The 20,920-nt window shown below is 36.0% G+C and overlaps 1 protein-coding gene and 1 long non-coding RNA gene across 3 annotated transcripts; one reads left to right on the top strand and one right to left on the bottom strand.

Annotated features, from left to right (window-relative positions):
• Window positions 1-589: 589 nt before the first annotated feature.
• LOC126587341 (uncharacterized) lies at window positions 590-2,646 on the bottom strand. Of its 2 annotated transcripts, none has more exons than XR_007611037.1 (3): window positions 2,554-2,646; window positions 2,257-2,420; window positions 590-1,823 (listed from the first exon to the last, which is right to left on the bottom strand). It is a non-coding gene; the product is annotated as an uncharacterized LOC126587341 (long non-coding RNA). The 2 variants fall into 2 exon arrangements; XR_007611036.1 differs by having other exon boundaries at window positions 590-1,808.
• An 8,413-nt stretch (window positions 2,647-11,059) lies between these two features.
• LOC126584246 (uncharacterized) lies at window positions 11,060-15,679 on the top strand. The gene is made up of 6 exons (XM_050248690.1): window positions 11,060-11,210; window positions 11,300-11,388; window positions 13,138-13,467; window positions 13,606-13,737; window positions 13,906-15,161; window positions 15,442-15,679. The coding sequence occupies exons 1-6, from the start codon at window positions 11,060-11,062 to the stop codon at window positions 15,677-15,679; spliced, it is 2,196 nt and encodes a 731-aa protein (XP_050104647.1).
• Window positions 15,680-20,920: the final 5,241 nt, after the last annotated feature.

Raw genomic sequence — 20,920 nt, 5'->3', positions numbered from 1 at the left:
CCTCTTTTGAGTAAAAATCATATTCCTCATCTACTAACGCCGAACACCCGTAGCACTCCACCCCTTTCCATGGAGCAAATAGGATCAAACAATTGAATGGATAGAGAAATATGAAGGGATAAACACATGCAAATAGGATCAAACAATTGCTGGCATCACATTGTAATGTAGGATGATAGTATTTAGGACAATATGAAAGGATAGAGAAATAGAAGAGATCCGGACTCACTCTGGTCTTGGCATCCATCAGACCGAAGGTGTATTGGAATCACACCAATAGAGAAATTAGAAAAATTTTGAAAATACACCGGCTTCAGCTGCACATCGGAAGTACCTAGAATGACATTATGTATTTGCACATAAGATGTGAAAAGCGTGGGTGTAGGTAGAAAATGTGAGATGTTGTTGAAAATGTAAAGTGTATGGTGAGAGTTGAGGTGTGGTATTATGAGAAAGTATATGAGATATATTAAAATATTTTTTTATTAAAAAAATCAAATGTAAGGTATATTTAATAAAATTTGAGATTTAATATAACAAGCCTTATACATCTATCGTTATATTTAATAAATAAAAAATGGATTGCCAACAAATGTTTACTTAGTTGGAGTTGGAGAAACAACGAATGGTTATTGACACACCCCGACCGAGATTGAAGCATGTTGGCCGTCACATGAGGGTGACGTAGCCATGTGCACAATGCGGAAGCAATAAAGATAAGAAATATACGAATAAATAAAAACCGAAAGCTATTAAGGTGCACTAATAAACAGGAAGTGTTAGGAGTGAGATACAAGTGTAATTACTCCTAATCAGAGCATAGAAAGTCTAGGTGCAGTCCAGTAGGACAAGTACTAATTACACAGTACCAAAAGACATCCTAAAACCTGGAGGAGCGCAAAAATAAAATGTGAATGGGCAAAAACAAATGTTTTTCAGAACCATTTCATCATTAAAATGCTCTAACCCCTCGCTGTAAAACATGTATAATTTTCCCATAATAGAATATAAACATATGCATAAATATATATATATATATGTATATTTCAATTCAAATCATGCTTCACATAATCATATTCATAAGTATGCCATGCCAAAACATAAAGTAGAATAAGTAACTCAGGTGAGAATAAATTCATGGAAAATAACATATTAGCCAGAACCCCTACATAAGTCTGTACGGCTGAATTCATAGCTCATTATTCAATCTAGCCGGAGTCACTACAATTTATCGCCCAGCTATCATAAGAGTGTAGTATTGAGCATAATTATATTACACCTAGTCTTGTCGTACAAACCCTTTTAGTGGTTCCGACTTATGTTCAGTGTAGTGCTGTATAGGTTATATCGCTAGTCACCTACGAGTCAGAACCACGTATGATGGTCTGTACGACAAGATTGTGCACCTAAATTGGATCTAATGTGAGCATATGGTGCGGGAGGTGACATTATAATAACAGGCATGTGTCATATCTCTGGCTAAATCACAATCACCCTAGGTGCAAGTTTATGAGCTCAATATTTCTCAATCACAACTTTAATCACAATCACAATTCATAACTCACCTGGGCTTACCTGAGCGTCCACAGCACCACAATTATATAATATGCATCATATACCAGTTCATATACGGAATATAAATATATATTCATGGCATTTCAAGGCATACTTTCATTTAAACGCATTTTCTGGGAAAATATCAAGTATATAAATATATATTGAAAACCAAAAGCCCACTTACTGGTATGTCAAAGGGTCGTAGCCTTCGAGTTGTCCTTGACTGCGCTCGTCCTTGGGATAAGCCTCCCCTATATGCGAAACAACTATAAAAAGGTTAATTTAAAGCACCTAACCAATACTAGCTAATAACTTCTCATACAATGCTCAAATGGGGTGTTTGAATATACCAACATGATCTATACAACCTCACGAACATCCCTATATTTTTAGAATAATTTTTAGACATCCCACGCGCCGTCACACGCTTACAAAGGCACGGCAACACGCGCGGCCACGCGCAAGGACCCTAACGGAATCTCCTAACCCCGTTAGGAATATTCCATTAAATAGTAACAGAATCTGTTAAACTAACCAATGCCGTTAGGAATATTCCGTCATCCCCCAGAACTCCGGCGACCGTCGTCGTTGCCAGAAAACTGAGAATTTTTCAAACCTTCATTTCTCGTCCATTTCTCAGTCAAATTTCATGAAACTTAAACCAATTTGAAGCTTGACATGAATATAATAAAACCATACCTTTCAAGAGCCTTAAAATCCACGGAACTCGACGGAAAATCCCTCGATAATCCGGCTAAACCTGCAACTCGTCAAAACTCAACTTTCTGACTTCCAAATCACTTTGTTTTTCTTCTCCGAGCTTCGTGAGGATGATTCAAAGCTTCCTACGCCCTTAAAAACTACTAAAAACCTCACAATAATTAGTGCATGAACAGTACCTAAAACTGGGATTTCGGTTTCTCGGGTTTTCGAATGTTTTAAGTCCAAATAAAGGTATAAATCAACTCCTAAACATGCAAAGAGTTTGAATGTTACCGTTAAAACCTCAATCCATGCCTGAAATGGAATGCTTGGAGTTCGTTCGTACAAAGTTGATGGAAACAGGAGAAAATCGAGAGGGATGAGAGAGAGAGTTGGGGGGTATGTGTGTATGGTCCAAAGTTTTTTACTTCTAACAACCACAAAAACATAACAACTTTTAGTCTTAATTAGTTCCAAATAATAGGGACTTAAGGAATTAGTTCACTCCCAACTTAAACCACACAAACACACAAAACATCCAAAGGCAAAATAGTCAGTTCACACCGTCGATACTAAATATTTCAGGACGGGCTGTGACAGTTATGAGAAGTGTACGTAATGGGTACGGGATAAACATGGTCATCCCATTTTTCTAAGTATCCCCTATTAAAACTGATGGTAACCAAAGCCGGCCCTGACGGTGTGCAAAAAGTATCACCGCACAGGGCCCCCGATTCGGAAGGGCCCCCAAATTTTCTTTACATGTAAACAGATATATATTATATATTAAAATGTGCAAAATAATGATATTTATTGTACCTGGTGGTGTAGGCCTTTAATCTTTTTGTACATGGATTGGCTTTGAGTCCTTGTATAACTATTTTGCAATTTTTAAGTTTTGCAAATTTATTAATTTAAAAAGTTGATAAGTTTTACACAAAAAACCATGCAACATATTTCGAACTAGACCTTTCAAGATAGGAAACACTCTTGTCCACTCAAATAATAAGTTATATGTTACAACCTATCCTAAATCAAGATATATATTTTATCACCAAGCATGTAAAATGACAATAATGCCCTCGTGATTTAGTGACGTGGATGTCCAATATAGTTTTAAATTATTCCCTCGCTCACGAAATTAAGTGGTGCTCGACGTCACGAGCATGTCGACATGAATTAATAACGAGTATGGGTGTAATTCTATTTTTCAGGTTGGTTATTTCTTCTTTGGACCCATTTTTAGGGCCTTAACTCAATGGCCCAATTAAGGGCCTTATTACTCCCTTAACCCATGCCTTTTTCCCCACATTCCAAAAAATTCCTTTTCTCCCTCACACTCTTCCGCACTTCTCCTCCTCTCGGTGATCTCGTCCCCGGCATCACACACACGCACATACATATTTGCACCTGCTGCAACTATCAAAATTTCTCCCTTTCTTCCTCACACCCCATACTCACCCTTTCTCACCCTTTGGAATTGTGTAGTTTTCGTATGGTAACTTCGTCGGAATCTTGAACCTTTTGAACAAGGTAAGTTTGGAATTTCCAACCTCAAATCCTTCTCACGTTGAACTCCTAGTGATGTTTTTAATATTAAATAGAAGGTTTGTGGGTGATTTAATACAGATTTCATCTCGGGGAAGAATTTTCCCAGATTTGTGAAAAGTGAACAGTGGTCATTTGACCATTTTCAGACCAGATTTCCAACCAACTCCGGTTCTCCGTTGGGTTTCTTAAGGGTATGATTCTCTTCTCTACATTTCTAACTTCAAAATGGCTTTTGAATCATCAAGTTTGGTTTAGTATCAAACTAGAAACTAGTAGGAAAGTTAGGAAAAAAATTCCAATTTTCTGGAATTCTTGGACCCGTGACCATTTGGCCACTTTTACACCACTTTTCCGGCGAACCCTTTCTATGTCAAGACCCCAAATGGGTATATATCTATTCCCTGCATTCCTAACTTTACTTAGGCTTTTGAATCATGGATTTTGGTTGAGAATCGAGCTCAAAATGAACTCTAGAAGTCTTGCGTTCCAAACTGCAAAAGTGCAGATTTTCGCAAGGAGGAAGAAGGAAAAAAAAAAACCTTTAAACCATTTCAAATTGGACCTAAGCCATTTAATTGGTTTAGGCCTTATGTTCAAAATGGATTAAGTCCATTTAGTTTTAAGTTGGGTTTTACACTTAAACTAGATTAAGTCCAAAAACTATTCTAAAAATATGAGGATGTTCGTGGGGTTGAGTAAACCACGATGGTATATTCAAACACCCTAATTGAGCGACGTATGAGAAATTGATCATAGGTTTTGTATATGTGCTATCGAATTAACGTTAAATTAGTTGTTTCACCTATAGGTGAGACGTTTCCAGAGGACGAGCATAGCCATGCAAGACTTGGGGACTACGACCTAGCTATATACCAGTGAATGGGCTTTTGGTTTTCAATATATATGCATACATATATATACTTGGTATTTTTCCCAGAAAACTTAATTAAATGGTTTTATATTTTGAAATGCCATGTCAAATGCTCTCTATGTTCGATTATGCATTAGTATGGTTATATATATTGTTGATTGACGTTGCGGACGCTCAGGCAAGCTTCTGGTGAGTATATTGATGGTAGTGATGGTAATGAGTATAATTATGTTGAGATGTATTTAGAGCTTATTATCCTGCACCCCGGTGTTAGTGCTCCGCTCAAAGACAAGGCCTAGCCTTCACGTGATCGTTCACCTCCCGCACCACACATTCACCTTGGATCCAAGGTAGGTGCCAACCTGTCGTACAGACCACATTAAGTGGTTCCGACTCGTAGGTGACTTGCGATACTTCGCATAGCCTTCACGTGATCGTAGCACTTAAGCGTATTTATTTACACCTAGTCTATCGTACAGACCACATTAGGTGGTTTCAACTCGTGTGCAGGATTTGATTGATGAGCTATGGTCCCAGTCGTACAGGTCACTTTAGGTGACTCCGGCTGTCATACTATTTCATATTGGTTTATTCCACCCGGCTTACGTATTTAGATTTGACATGGTATATTTGTGGAATTGTTATTTCGAATATGGTTTTGAGATATAACTATGCATGTTGTTTTTTGGGAAGTATATAGGTTTTATGGCGAGGGGTTATTTCTTTTGATAATTGAAATGGTTTTAGAAAAACTTTGTCTTTGCCCACTCACACTTTCTGTTTTGCGCCCTCCAAGTTTTAATTGCTAAAAGTTCGTATTGACGAGGATTCTTGGCAAATCTCAGGATAGGTAGCTACTTTTGAGGGTATAATCCTTATTCACTCTACTGTACTTACTTATGCTCTAATGTCACGTGTGAAGTGGGTTCATTCCTACTCACCAGCGCATTCTAGTATTTAGGCTCTCTTAGGTTTAAATTTATTCACATTTTTCCACACCATCACACTTTATGGCTTCGTCACCTTCCAAGTGTCGACTAGCACAACTCGATTTGGAGTCCTAGTGGACGTTCCGGGTTGGGGTGTCATTATAATTTGGTGCTCTAATGTGTAGTATTTAAATTTTATAGATACAGATTGAAAAAAAAAATAACAAAGAAAATACAATATTAAAAAAGATGAAAGGCCTCTATCTAAATCTTGCACATGATCCCTAAATTCTCAGGGCCGGATCTGATGGTAACATCCGCTTATTTATTTATTCCATGGTTTGTAGTAAACATACAATATGACATAAATAACAATTATACACATTTCTTTACAAAATATTTTTTTTTCTTCAAACAACGAATTTTGTTAGGTGAGCCACCAACAGAATTTGAACTCATACCATCATGTAAGAGCTCAACACATTTTCATTACTGTGGTAAATGGTGACTTGCTACAAAATATATTTCTTAAATGCATGATATGACATGATCCTTGCAAATTTATTCCTTTACACCTTCACTCATGTGGATGTGTAGAGAATAATGCACATATCACAAAATAAAAATAAATAAATAAATAAATAATAAAATATATATATATCTGTACTAATTAATAAAACACTCATTGTCAACCAAAATCCTATGATATTACCAGATTAACCCTCTAATTAAAACATAACATGAATAAGAAATATGGAACAGAAATGTAATTTTACACAACCAAATTTTGCTGTTTTTTTTTTAAAACCTCACCTACATGTCTCTAATTAAAAAAATAAAAAAACTTCCGGCTATCACATTCTCTATCGCTCTCTTCCTCTCTCCTTCTATTTCAAAACCAAAAATAAAAATAAAAATTCTCACACACTTTATGTGTGCGCATATGCTAGTATATATTTATCAATACTCAAAATCTTCTCCAATTGTTGACCAAACGAAAATATCTTCAGACTGATTGAAATATTTAAACAAAGTGGTCATTAAATATCTAGAAAAGTTCATTCGCATATTAATTTAAGAACAATGAGATATTTTTGTTTTTTAAAACTAAAAGGGAGTTCATTGTCCTTTTCTTTCCGATTATTTTTATTTTTTGTCTAATTTTCTTTGTTGTATTCTAATTGGAATTGGAATTAAAAAGTCGTTTGGAGACAAGATTCTTTATTAGACAGCCGATGCACATACGACCAAGCCCCAAACCCCAAAGAACCCTCCAACCACTCTCATATTTGGCTGGTTGTACTTGGCATCAAGAATTTACCAACTTCGCCCGACTGACTAAGTGAAATTTCAACCATCCGATCGCCACCAACCTACAAGATCCGACCGTTTATTCATGTAATGTACCATAATTTGCTGCATGATGTAACATTAGGCAGATGTTAATGAGACCATTACGTTCCTTCAGTGAAAAGGATTTGTCCAAGGAACTCAAGCTAAGCAATGAGAAATACGTGGATCAATCAGGTTTACGTAATGTCCCACGGAGATTTGGTCAGAAAGGACTTTCAACACAGGCGGAGGCAAGTACAAGGTTCTAGTGGGCTATAGCATGGGGAGGGTTTCAATTCTTTAAGCTTAAAAACACTAATTATTTGGGCTATTTTATGATTTTTAATTATCACTCTCGTAGCAAATGAAAAGACCGAATCTTAGGGATGTTTTCAGGGACAATATGAGTTAATAAAATATGCTCATCATTTTAACCAATATTACTAAACTAAAACTTTCATACCACACATAATTCCTTTTTTTAGTCATTTGAAAGTTTTGAAGGCTAAAAGCCGATAAAAATAGACTATATTTTTTTTCTTACTTCAAATTATTACTTTCAGATTTACTACTATATAACTTTATGCAAGTAACAAAAAAATTGAGCATCTGATTTCGTAGTAATAATTTGCACTAATTTGGATTATAATTGATAAAACCAGAACCAGAATCTTTGTGTGGGCTTTCTTTTCTTCAAAACACGTCTCGTATTGTAACAGAAAACATAACACGTTCATTGTCTGCAAGATATCCAACCAGACGGTAAAGCATTTGTCTTAAATCAATAATTGAGAAGCATCCAATGTTATTCATTTCCACAAATAAAGCCTTGGAGTTTAGTGGATGTGTGACCTTTTTAATTATATAACATTTGTGACAAATTGCACCATTCTTATAACACCATGTTGTTGATGCTTGTTAAATTTAGTTGTGTTCATTTTTTTTTGTGTCAAATCTGTTATTTTAATAGGTTCTAAACTTCAAACACAAATTTGACCCGTTAAAATTGACAAGTTACTCGACCCGCCCATTTTACCCGTTGAGGACAATATTTACTTCAATAAATAATCTAATGAAAAAAAACTGCATACTATATTACTAAACATTAACATATGAATTTATAAGTTCCTTTTGATTCAGCAATACAACTATAATCATTTCATTAAGCACTACATCTACATGCCACATAAATTGAGAGAGAAATGATAGAGAGTTAGGACTTTAGTTTAACGGGTTAAAATAAATTGAGAGAGAAACTGATAGAGCTAGGACTTTAATTTAACGGGTTAAAACGGGTTGAAATGGGTTACTCGTGGGTAGACCTGAAGCAACTTGTTATTTAACGAGTGCTTAACAGATTGACACAATAAAACACATGATCTGTTAAGTCTCAACCCGAAACTTTTTTTTTTCACGTCACTTCATGACAATTTAACGTGTTATGCATGAAATTGCCAAGTCTGCTTATAATGATTGACCAATTTTTTAATACTGTTATATTATTTCATAGTGTTACTAATTTATATATTACAATGTCAGCGAACGCCATAGTTAAATTTCATGGTTAATGTTAACATAGATAAATAAATTGATACCGCCATATTGTGATGTCAACATCAATTAAAAAGGTTACTCATTCTTGATAACACCAAGTTGTGTAATGGCACTTAACTTAGAAGTTATTCATTCTTTTCAACTTATCCATCTATTCTCTTTACTACTAACTATAAAGACCTTACAATTAAATTATCCCCTTTTCTATCAATGGAAAAAATAACAAATTCCAACTTGGGATACAATTCAGAGGTGGGTTGAGTCAGTTGGTTAAAGTAACGTGCTTCTTCACACAAGTTTGAATCCCTCGTGTCGATGAATTCAATGTAATTATCTTATTGTTTGTCCAAACAAAAACAAAAAAAATGAAGTGGACACAAATTTTGAATTAGAGTTGAGAGAAAATAGAATCACCTCTTGGGTAGAATGAGTTATGAACAACCAAATTAACTAGGAAGACTATATGAACATTGAAGCAAACAGTATGATCACGCTAAAGGTTCCCAGCAGGAGCTAGCTAGCAGCTGGGTTTATAAATCATATAACCAACAAAATTCCTGATTAAATTCGCATATATTGATATCTTGAATAAAAATCTTTATCGTTCTGTCTTAAAAGAAAAAAGAATCGCAAATATATAAATGGCCGGATGGATTACATCTCTCACAACTTAATTAGGCTAATTAATAACAAAGTGAGCCAAAATCTTAATAATATTACAAACCTCCACTGGAAAAAGGAAATGGAGCAATTAAATGAACCAAAAGAACAAATATATATATATATATATCGTGCCAACCTGAATCTTTTTACAGAAATAAGAGATGAAATCAAATGGTGAATATATTTAAGGAAGAAAACCAACGAAATTAACTGGAGCTGTGGAATAGTGAGATGAATAACTTGTTAGCTGTGGAGAGAAGTTGTGCTGAAGAGCTACCTCGACTGCCTGAGCGATAACGAGGACGAGCTCGAACGCCAGTTTCAGTAGATCCATGCACATTTCCAGTCTCTGAATCACCATTGCTATGTTGCTGTATTGCTAGGTAAAGACTTTCTCTTTCTTTATCTTCTTTTTTGCTCTTTCTGTTCTCCCCTTATCGCACTTTCCTATCCATATTCTTGACAGACCTACTTGTATTTATATCCTACAAATAAATTAATTAATTAGGAAGAATATAAAAATACCATTAATAGATAAACGTTCTATGATTAACTTTGTCTTTTCTTTTTGATTAATATATAGAAAAATGGAGTTTTTGAAAATACCCTTTTCCGTCATTAGAAAATGAGTAATGTTACACTAACCACGTATTTATATAATCATTTGTACTATATTTCTAATAGAAATAGGGCTCGCCAACGCATGTGGATATAAAGATAGTACAAATAAGTGGTACGAGTAGTATTTTTGTTAGAAAAGATATATATAATATATAATATACATCATTGAATTATGAGATCTTAATGTTTGTGCTATCTATTATATATATATATATATAGATCACTAAATTTGTAAGATAATATTTGTGTTCTCACCAAGGGGATGAAATCATTCCTCTCTTTAATATGCATAAATCATATCTTTAAACGTGTTTAATTTTTTAAAAGAAAAGGAATAAATAAAAGCCTTAATTTATATAAATTCCTCACGCTCAAACTCCTATCTAATTTGTTCGTCGAGAGGGCAATGAGCGGCACATTTTATTACAGGGCTTATCCAAAAAATTGGAGGTTCTTTTAGCTGGGATCGTATTGGTCGAGAATTCCTTTTTAATATTTTAGCTGAAGATATAAACATTTCAATTAGAATTAAAGTCTATATTTTTCTTTTTTTTGAACAAACGATATTATCTACATTAAGTGAGGAGGGGTGGGCTTAGCCTCACAATAGGTTAGCAATAATATGGTTCAAATTCTCCTTTGATGAGAATTGAACCTAAGAATTCTCACTTACAAGTGAAGAAGAATATCACTAAGTCGTAGTACTAAGTGGCATAAAAACTATCTTTTAGATAGGAAGTTTTTTTTTTTTTTTTTTTCATTTTGAAAGATTAAACAAGATATAATTGCTCCATGTCAAAGAGGAGGAACAAGCTGATCCCTCCAAGGGGTGAAAACAAGTATTATCCAAATTTATATCACAGAATCTATACTATTATTTGATATGAATAATCTACGAGTAATAGTATGTAGTCAGAACTTTATTATTTTAAGCAATTGAATTTTTGAGTATTTTGTCATGAAGTTTGCAATTTTTCTCCCTTTACTTTTGCTTCTTTCTTGCTCTTTATATTCTCCCCTTATACAACTTCCCTATCCATATTCATCACATTCCTATTCTAAATATGACTGCAACAATATTTAATTTATAATATTACATTATTACTTGACCCGTATGATTTGTGATTAGTTGTATGTATTGAGAGTTTATCAATTTAGGCAATTACATTTTGAGTATTTTCTTAGAAAAGTTAGTTAGGACTAAAAAAAAGGGTGTCAAATAGTAGGGAATGATGGTAATGGAGATGTGGCAGGCTATGGTGATTGGACTAGAACTAGGATGATTCGTGATGTCCCGGAGACCCCGAGGGTGATAAATGTTATTCAAGAAAGGAGGAGACATGCATGGGTTAGTAGAGATGGAGGGACTATGACTCAGAGTAGGAGGGGAAACAACAATATAGGAAAGGAAGGCATGGCGGCGGTTGGAAGTGGAAGAAGGGGGTTTTTATTGGAAGTGGGGGAGGGTCGTCAATTGAAGTGATGCCGGTTTCGGCAAATATCCCCTTTCATGCTTCAGGTGGAGGGTCAGGAGATCGCAACACTAAGGGATTACAGATGACGGGGATGAGTAATGAAGGTGAATGGGAGCAGATGGGTGGGAGAAAGGTAGGTAGCAGAAGAGGGGGGATTGGGACGAAGGTTGTGACGAGGGGCAGCAATGAGGGGGCTACATCACAAACCCTGTGGTGAGAATAGAAAATAAGAGGCAGCAAAATCAACAAGAGCAGGTGATGAGCCAGCATCTGGTTATGGTGCAGCAACCAAGCAACCTTTCATTGGGTCAAACGGAGGGTGATGGTCTCTTCCAAAGGATGGGCCTAAAGAGGAATGCAAGTAGCAATAGAGCCTAAAGGCCGACTAAAAGGACAAAAAAACCGACAGGGGCCCGTGTACATGCTAGGAGGGGGCACGTAGAGGAAATGCTGCTGTGACTAGTGGTTTGAATAATGAACTGGTGAAGGATGCAAGCGCTCTATTGGAGGACAATTTGTTAGAGGTCCCAGTTTAGGAAGAAAACATTTGGCCTTATCTTGAGGACATTTTGGACGGAGAGGCAAAAAAGAGAGGACAGAGGTTAGCAAATAAATGTTGTGGCAGTGGCGGTGGCGGCTGGCCTGGAACAGCCGCAAATCAGCCATGATACACATAGTGTGGAACTCAGTGGTCTTGGGTTGGACACGGTAGTTCGAGCCTTACATGGGCTCATTAGACGATATAGACCCTCTGTGGTTTTCTTATCTTAAACAAAAATGAAGAACCACATAATTATTAGAGTTCGCATACGGTTGGGGTTTGTAAATGGGTATGATGTGCCTTCGGTTGGAATAGCTGGAGGGCTGAGTCTGTGGTGGGACGATAGTATGGAGGTCAAAGTGGTGTCGTCTACTAAGCATTTGATTCATACGGAGATGCAGATCGCAGGTGATGAGTGGTTTCATGCCTCGTGGATTTACGGTACACCCTATAGAAATGAGAAAATTGAATTTTGGTAATGGATCTTGGAGGAGCTGAGTCTGACGGATGTTCCATGGATTTGCGTTGGCGACTTTAATGAAATACTAACAGATGATAAGAAATCTGGAGGGAGCCAAATACACTGGACAACGACTACATTTCTGCAATCTTTTATGAACAATATGGAAGTGGTGGATCTTGGGTTCTCGGGGCCTAAATTTACTTGGAGGGGAACTAGAAATGGAAGTTTGGTGAAAGAAAGGTTGGATCGTGGGTTGATTAATGGAGGATGGCAGATTCGATGGCCAAACTCAGTGATTATCCATGAAAGTGCTAGGGCGTCTGATCATTGCCCTTTGATTCTTAACATTGACCCTCTAGTTCCAAAATTAACCGTTATTTCGGTTCGAGGCCTTTTGGTGCAAGGAGGAGGGATGTAGAGAGACAATCGAAAGGTGCTGGAATATGGGTTGTGTCGAGAGGGGAGTGAGAAAATGGCAACTGAAGTTGAACTTCACTAGAAAAGGTCTGATGAAATGGAGCTATGCCAAATTCAAAAACAGAAAGTTTGAGCTTTAAAGGTTGAACTCGCAGCTTGGGCATCTCCAACGAAATTGGATGGAAAATAGTACTAAAATGGGAGTGCTCACGGAAACTATTAACCTTCTTGAAGCTCAAGAGGAAGCATATTGGGCAGCTAGATTAAGAATCAGATGATTATAGGCCGGTGATTTGAACATGGGCTTTTTTCATCAGTCTACTATCATTAGGCACCGTGGGAACAAGTTAAATCAAATCCGGAATAATGATGGTTCCTAGATGAAGGGTCCTACCGGGGTTAGATTGACAGTGTAAGATCACTTCAAAAAATTATTTACATCTGATGGTTTTCGCGATTAGGGGGATATTCTCGGATGTATGGATCCGGTGGTTACTATTGACATGAATGAAGTGATGTGCAGTCCTATCTTCGACATTGAGATAAAAGATGCAATGTTCAATATGGAAGGGGCAAAGGCGCCTGGTCCAGATGGGTTCCAAGGCATATTCTTCCAATCGTATTGGGATATTATTGCGGCGGAAGTCCATGGTATTGTCGATGAGTGCCTAAAGGACGATGGCTGCCCTTCTGTGATAAATTTCACCAATATTGCGCTGATCCCCAAGGTCCCCAACCCGAAAAGTGTTAGTCAGTTCAGGCCAATTAGTCTTTGTAACTATGCCTATAAGGTACTATATAAGATTTTGGCAAATCGATTGAAACCTATGTTGGAGAAAATAATGTCGCCATGTCGAAATGCGTTTATTCAAGGTCGGCAAATCTAGGATAATATTATTTTGGCCCATAAAATTTTTCATTTTCTTAAGTTGAGGAAAACTAAGCATAAGTTCGAAATAGCGATCAAAATTGATATGAACAAGGCTTATGACCGGGTTGAGTGGGATTTCCTTGAGGCTGTCATGGGACAACTTGGGTTCCAACAAAGATGGATTGATATGGTAATGCGCTGTGTCAAAACGGTGGAGTTTGCTATTCTAATCAATGGGAGGCCGGGGAAAACTTTTTAGCCAACTAGGGGTCTCAGACAGGGAGATCCCCTATCCCCTTTTTTGTTCCTCACTATAAGTGAAGTTCTCTCTATTGTGATTAATTGGGCGGTTCAACAGGGCTATTTAGAAGGAATAAGGATTTCAGATTCAGGACCTGTGCTCTCTCATCTTCTGTTTGTTGATGATACCTTGATGTTCCTTATGGCTACTAAGCAAAATTGCACAAACTTGTCTTCCCTTCTTCAGTTGTATTGTTGTGCTTTTAGTCAACATGTTAGTCTCCATAAATCAGTTGTGTATTTTGGAGCAAATATCTCGCCCCAATTGGCGTTAGAGCTGTGTGATATTTTAAATATGCCTAAGGTAAAGGATCCTTGTAAGTATCTGGGAATTCCAATAATTTGGGGGAGATCGAATCAGGAGACTTTACAATATATCAAAGATCGGGTTTTGGCTAAAATTGATGGCTGGAAAAGGCGATTCTTATCTCAAGCGGGGAAGGAAGTTCTTATCAAAGCAGTTGTTCAGGCTATTCCTATGTATCCTATGAGTGTATTTCGACTGCCGGTTACGTTATGCAATGAAATTGACGTGGCTGTGGCAAGGTTTTGGTGGGCGGGGACTGACAAGGTTCGTGGGATACACTGGATTAATTGGAAGGATCTGGGTCGATCCAAAAGGGAAGGAGGTATGGGATTTCGAAACTTCAAAGATTTTAACATTTACTTGCTCATAAAACAATGTTGGCGATTGATTCATGACCACGACTCTCTATGGGCGCGTGTTCTTAAGGCAAGGTATTTCCCAAATGTATCTTTCCTTGAAGCAAAGAAAGACGGTAGAGCCTATTGGGCGTGGGCAAGTCTTTTAGAAGGAAGGGATATCATTTTACAGGGTGTTAAATGGCAGGTTTTGGGAGGGCATGAGGTTAGGTTTTGGATGGATAATTGGGTCCCGGGCATCCCTAAGGGGCACCCTACCTCTCCCTTTTACACGGATATAAACAAAGAGTGCATGGTTGTTGAGTTTATTGATCCAGTATCGAGGGAGTGGAATACTGATCTCCTGTCTAATCTTGTTTCTGTGAATGAGCAAATGGCCATCTCACACATTCATATGGGGCCAGCTAGGAGACCGGATAAACTTATTTGGCCGTTTGAAATGAATGGCTCATTTTCGGTGAAGTCTGGTTATAGGTGGTGTTACAACTGCCACCCTACGGTGAACAATGATCATCCTTCATCTTTTCGAAGTATGAATCCTCGGGTGTGGGTTTGGGTTTGGAGTTGTAAAGCCCTTCCAAAAATGAGAAACTTTCTGTGGAGGGCTCTTCGTGATGCTTGTGCCACCAAACTCAACCTGTATCGACGTCGGTATGCTATTTCCCTACTTTGCCCCATTTACACATAACGCAAGGAAATTGTGGAGCATTTTCTTCTGCTTTCTCGTGGGCATCTAGGGTGTGGAAAGATGGTCATTTAAGCCTCCAGATTGATCAAAGCTTTGTCACAACTTTGGGTGAATGGTTGTACTCAGTTGGAAATCAAAATATGGGCAGTAAGGTGGACCTCGAATGTACTATGTCCTATCTGGTCTTTTCGTGTTAGTTTATCTGGATGGCCAAATGTGATGCAATTTTCAATGAGTTTTCAGAATTATTCGGGCTATTGTCACTGCCATGGATTCTTTTATGTTGGCCTCTTCGTTTATTCAACCGTCAGCTACTGACAGAATCACCCTTGCTCGTGGTGTGTATCAACCTGTTCGGTGGTCTCCACCCCCTGTTAACTGGAGGAAGATAAATGTTGATACTTGTTGGAAGAGAAACTCTCTATGCGGTAATATTGGGATTTTGGTCGGAGACATCTATTTAGGTTGTAACGCTGTGTGAAGTGTGAGGGTGCATGCATCTTTTGTTGAGATGGCGGAGGCTCTTGCCGTTCTGGAAGGGTGTTTACTGGCAAAAAATTTACAACTGCAGGAGGTGGTGATTGAATCGGATGTGCAAGTTATTATGCTATCCCTTAATTCTCCTTCTCTGAGTTGTGATTGGGACCTTCTCCTAATTCTTAGCCGTGTTCTGGAGATTGGGAGGAGTTTTCAATCATGCTCCTGGTCGTGGGTTCCACGAGCAGCAAATAGGGCGGTGGATTTAGTCGAGAGGAATATATCTCTGGAGATGTACGCCTTCGGTTGGGTTGTTAGACCTCCATCTTCGCTTGTAGGTATTTTGAACAAAGACGGTATTCCTTGTCCTCCTTTGTAAGGGTGGGGTTTCTTTTTGCACGGGTAGATGGGATGACGCTGGTGTCTTGCGGGATGGCGTCACATTGTGTCCTATTTATCTTCGTCTTTGCTCCCTAGGCTTTCAGGGAAGCTCTCTGTTTGTTGTTTGGCCTGGTGCCATTTTGTTTCTATGAATTGTTCTTTCAACCAAAAAAAAAAGACACCAGTATCTCTCTATCTCCAACCGAATGTATATGTATATATGTAATCCCAGTGTCTGAAACCCACAGGAGATATCTTGATTAATATCCTGATTAAGGGAATTAAATCTACTCTGAACCTTATTATTCAGAGCTTAGAGGTTCACAAATTTGAGCCATATATTTGTATGGAAAATATTAAAATTGTTGGTTTGTGGGAAGTGAGTCATCAAAATAAGTTAATAAGAACTATCGAATTCAACTTATGTGGCTTAAATTTGTGGATCCCTAAGTTACGGACACTAAATTATAGTGGATTCAATTCCTAGATTAAGGCGAACATATTAGTAGACTCGGCAGTTTTTGACACGACACGAAAACGACACGAAAATAACGGGTTTTGGGTCAACACGATAACTTATTGAGTCATTATGGGGTGACGGGTTCTTAACGGGTATACACGCGGGTAACACGTGGATAACCCATTTCAACCTGTTAAGAAAGAATTTATTTTGATAATTTTAAAGTTTAATTACAAAAAAATTATTATAAAATACAATAGCCATATTAATATATACAATACTTTCTATATTAAATATATAGTTTTGTATTATTATTCTATATAAGTTTTAAAAAAAAAGTTTCGGTCATTATTTATTTTTATTATGAGAGTTCCTTATTATCATTACTAGAATAAATTTTACTTAACATGTTGTCCAAAATTAAAATAAACTAATATAGTATTTGTATAGGCAAGAACTAAGAAGATATACATACAAGTATGAAAAATGTGAAAGAATATATAAACACTCGTGATTCATCATTATTCCTCTACGAGTAGATAATGGTTACACTTACATTATCGTTTAGATTTTTAAAATCCTCCAAACCTTCAAGAATAATGTTTTTTATTTGACAGAAAAATTAATAAAATTAATAATCATTATTGTAGAAGTGTAAAAAATGTAAAAAATATATATAATCACTCATAGTGACAAACTTTACAACTTTCATGAAGGGGTCAACTTCGAAATCCAACACTATAATTCATAAACCTTAAATTTATATTTAATAATCGATTGTCATTTACGCTTTATTCTTCTTACTGAATTTCATTTTTAAAATTTTCTTTTTTGAAAACATGATCATCTGGCGGATGTAAGAAGATGAATGGTTAAGATCTTTGATATCACGTTTCGATATTTACGGTTAACTGAAATATGAGTCGATATCATATAGTTTGTAGAACTTTATAAACATCAAGCAATATTTTCACTAACCGTAAAACTCTGAATATAATATCAACAATCTAAATCATTCATCTTCTTGCATCCTCTAATAGATCAAGTTTTCAAAAAATAAAATCTGAAAAAAACAAAATTTGATGAGAACAATGAAGCGTAAATGTAAACAATAATCAACGGTTAAATTTTGATCTATGATTTATATGATTATAGTGGCGAATTTCGAAGTTAAGCTCTTCATGAAAGTTGTAAAGCTTGTCAATACGAGCGTTTATATATATTTTTTATATTTTTTTACACTTCTACATTAATTAAAAAACTATTAAAGACTTTAGGTAAGTGAAAATATACTTAAAAGAAAATTGTGTTTTTATGTTTTGGATGTGACAATATGGTATGTATATACTTATTTAGTATTATGTTATTCATTTAATTATTTATTGGTTTAAAATATATTTTCTTTAACAGGTAATGGGTCGGGTCATATTACCTGTTAATATTATCGGATCGATTTCGGGTCGGGTCATTTTACCTGTTTATTTTAACGGGTGTTACACGACACGATTCGTTAAGATATCGGGTATGACACGAACATAAAAAACACGATGCGAATGCTAGATCTACATATTAGCCAAATATCATGCTTATCCGTTTGAGTATATGACTGTATGTGAGGATAATCTGTGAATGTCAAATCCGATGGTTATGTGGGTCCGATTAATGCAGACTAGAAGATAAGAGGATGAAGATGAAAAAGCATCCAACAACGTGTAATATATATGTACATAGCATCTTCGTCTTTTTTGGTCGTCTGCAATACTATACCATGCCACTTATAACGTATAATCAATGTGATGAACGGAAACGATGACCATGGTCTATTATATGACCTGGCTTCTCTGTCCTCCCAATTTCCATACATTTTCAGTCATTCTTATTTTGTGCGGTCACAGTTAAATCACGTCAATATTTTATATTAATTTTTTTATAGAGATAATAAGACAAAAAACAATAGTGATATAAAATGTTGACGTGACTTAACCGTGACCGCACAAATAGGAGAGGATAAGAGTGTATGGGAACTGGGAGAGCAGAGAAGCCAAATCCCTATTATATTATAGGAGGACTAACTACAATTTACATTTTCAACGTTAGAGAGATTTTGTAGTGTAATTTAGAACCTAAGGTCATGTACCACGTGTCATAATATAAGTGAAAGATATTAAAAATATATATCCTCCTTCTACTTAAATAAAGACACTTGGTGTACCGATTGTACTCCAAGTGTAAAAAAATCTCTCTCTCTCTCTCTCATTTTAGATAAATTTTAAAATGAACCACGTGGTTTTAATTTTCTCATATTGCACTTTGAGGATTTAAAATTGTATTAGTTTACTTCTTTTGGTTTTTTTTCAATATCAAATCCTCCAAAAACTAATTAATTCCTTTGTCAATGTTGTGCAAACATTGACAACGCAACCCTATACAAAGACCTGTCCCACGCTGTGCCAACAATTTAATGAAGGTTATCAAACAATCAACCCGTTAATTTTAATATTTTATGCTATAAAATAAGAAAATTAGAATTTTTTTTTTAATAAATGATATTATCTACAAGAGTCAGTAGTATACTAAGCCTTACAATAGGTCAACCATAATAATGTGGTTAATACTCACTTTTGATGAGAATCAAATATAAGACTTTTCACTAAAATAAAAATAAATACTATTAGACTGTAATATTAAGTGACAAGAAAATTAAAACTTTATGGTTCATTTTAAAAATGACTCCAAATCTCTTGGTTTGAAAATGACAATTTGGACTTCCTCTTTACAAATTGCTGTTTCTTTTCTTAATTATTCTTGGTTTAATTTTATGTTTGTTTAAACACATCATTGGTTTCAAGAAATACAGGTTTTGTTGTTGGGTCGATGAAGACGTATGATTGTGTAAGTAAAACAGAAAATAGTATATCCGATCTCACTGTTTGAAAAAAAGTATATGGTCCTGATTGGTCGTGTTCTATCTTGTTGCAATATTGATGATTTTTCTAACTCTTTGATATGGTAATTATTGCTCGGCCCATCTCGCCATGTCGTCTATCTATCAATTTTGGGCGACCCGTCTTTTAGGAGAGAGACTTCACGTACATCGCCACCATAACGATTTAAATTAAAAAAATTTAACGAAAAATTACATTTTTACACTAAAATATTAATCTTGATATTATCCACTTTACCTTTTATTTTGTTCTTATTATTAAAACTTAAAGTTTTAAAGTCATTTTCATTAGTTTTCCTTTTAAACTATCGGTTCAAGTCTTTAAAGTTATGTGTAAGATTTTCTCCGCATGATTTTGTATTAGTAGTCTGGTATACATTGGTGGTGGTGATTTTCGTTTTACTTAAATTCTTTCCAATTCTCCGTCTTTAGATTCACAATTCGAGTTCGAGTTGGGTTCAAATTCATGTGGTTTAGTCCGGTTCAAGGGTTAATTGGATTCAGGCTTGCTCGGATTTTGTCTGGATTCGCCCAACTTTTATCAAATTCAATCTTATAACATCTTATTGTGCATGAATTTTCAAATTTTAAACCAAAGAACATCAATCTTAGTTAAAATTGCATTTACACATTGTTGATGCACAAAATTGAATCGAATTTAGACCAACTTGGAGACCATTTCTAATGTATCAACCATACAAAGTTGAAATTAAATTATAAGACGTATACTTTAACCAAAAGAAATGTAAAAGTAACACTCTTATTCATTATCTATATGAAAACCGACAATAAACTTGATGTTATTCATTCCAAATCCTATACATAAGTTATGCAATATGAAATGGGATGGGTAATATGTGCATGAGAGAATTTGGACTCAAAACCAAGTTGGGCTTAGGTTGACATGGTGGGCAAGGCATCAATCCAACCTGACCCAATAAATGATCGGGTTGGTTTGGGCCCATTTTTTGTTCATTCTAACCCTACCGATTGAGTTCAAAATTAGAGTGGGTATAGGCGAATTTAGGTTGACCCAACCCAAATTGTACCCCTATAAATAATTGAGGTCTAAAGTGGGCCTACATTTGAAACAATGATAAACTGTCATGCCATTTGGTAATTGGAGGCAAAGATTGTTGTGTTTGGCTCATACATTTGTGAGTAATTATAAGTCATGTGTTGACAACAATTAAAGACATGGTGACTACCACAATCCAAATGCGTTTCGGCTTGTAAACTAAACAAAGAAGTGGACATCATCATGTAAAGACATAATCATGAGTAAAGACATCATCATTGTAAGAAAAGAGAAAAGGTGGTGCTTTTTCTTTAATGATTATTCAAGACATCATGATGTTGGGAATAAAATATGAGTGTGAGTGACCTTATATTGAGAGTGCATTCGGATGAGAACGGGTGGTAGAAAAATATAGAGTGAGAGTGAGAAACTCTTGGGGAGA

Source organism: Malus sylvestris, chromosome 10 (assembly GCF_916048215.2).
Source record: "Malus sylvestris chromosome 10, drMalSylv7.2, whole genome shotgun sequence".
NCBI lineage: Eukaryota > Viridiplantae > Streptophyta > Magnoliopsida > Rosales > Rosaceae > Malus > Malus sylvestris.
The sequence above is the reverse complement of the archived record's forward strand: the minus strand, read 5'-3'. Positions and strand labels throughout refer to the sequence as shown.

What these genes read in the sequence shown, in the direction of transcription:
- LOC126584246 (XM_050248690.1), top strand. Translation starts at nt 11,060, where the DNA reads ATGATTCGTGATGTCCCGGAGACCCCGAGGGTGATAAATGTTATTCAA. An exon ending in AGGCATGGCGGCGGTTGGAA is followed by an intron (nt 11,211 to 11,299) that starts GTGGAAGAAGGG and finishes TTCATGCTTCAG; the next exon opens with GTGGAGGGTCAGGAGATCGC. An exon ending in AACAAAGATGGATTGATATG is followed by an intron (nt 13,738 to 13,905) that starts GTAATGCGCTGT and finishes GCGGTTCAACAG; the next exon opens with GGCTATTTAGAAGGAATAAG.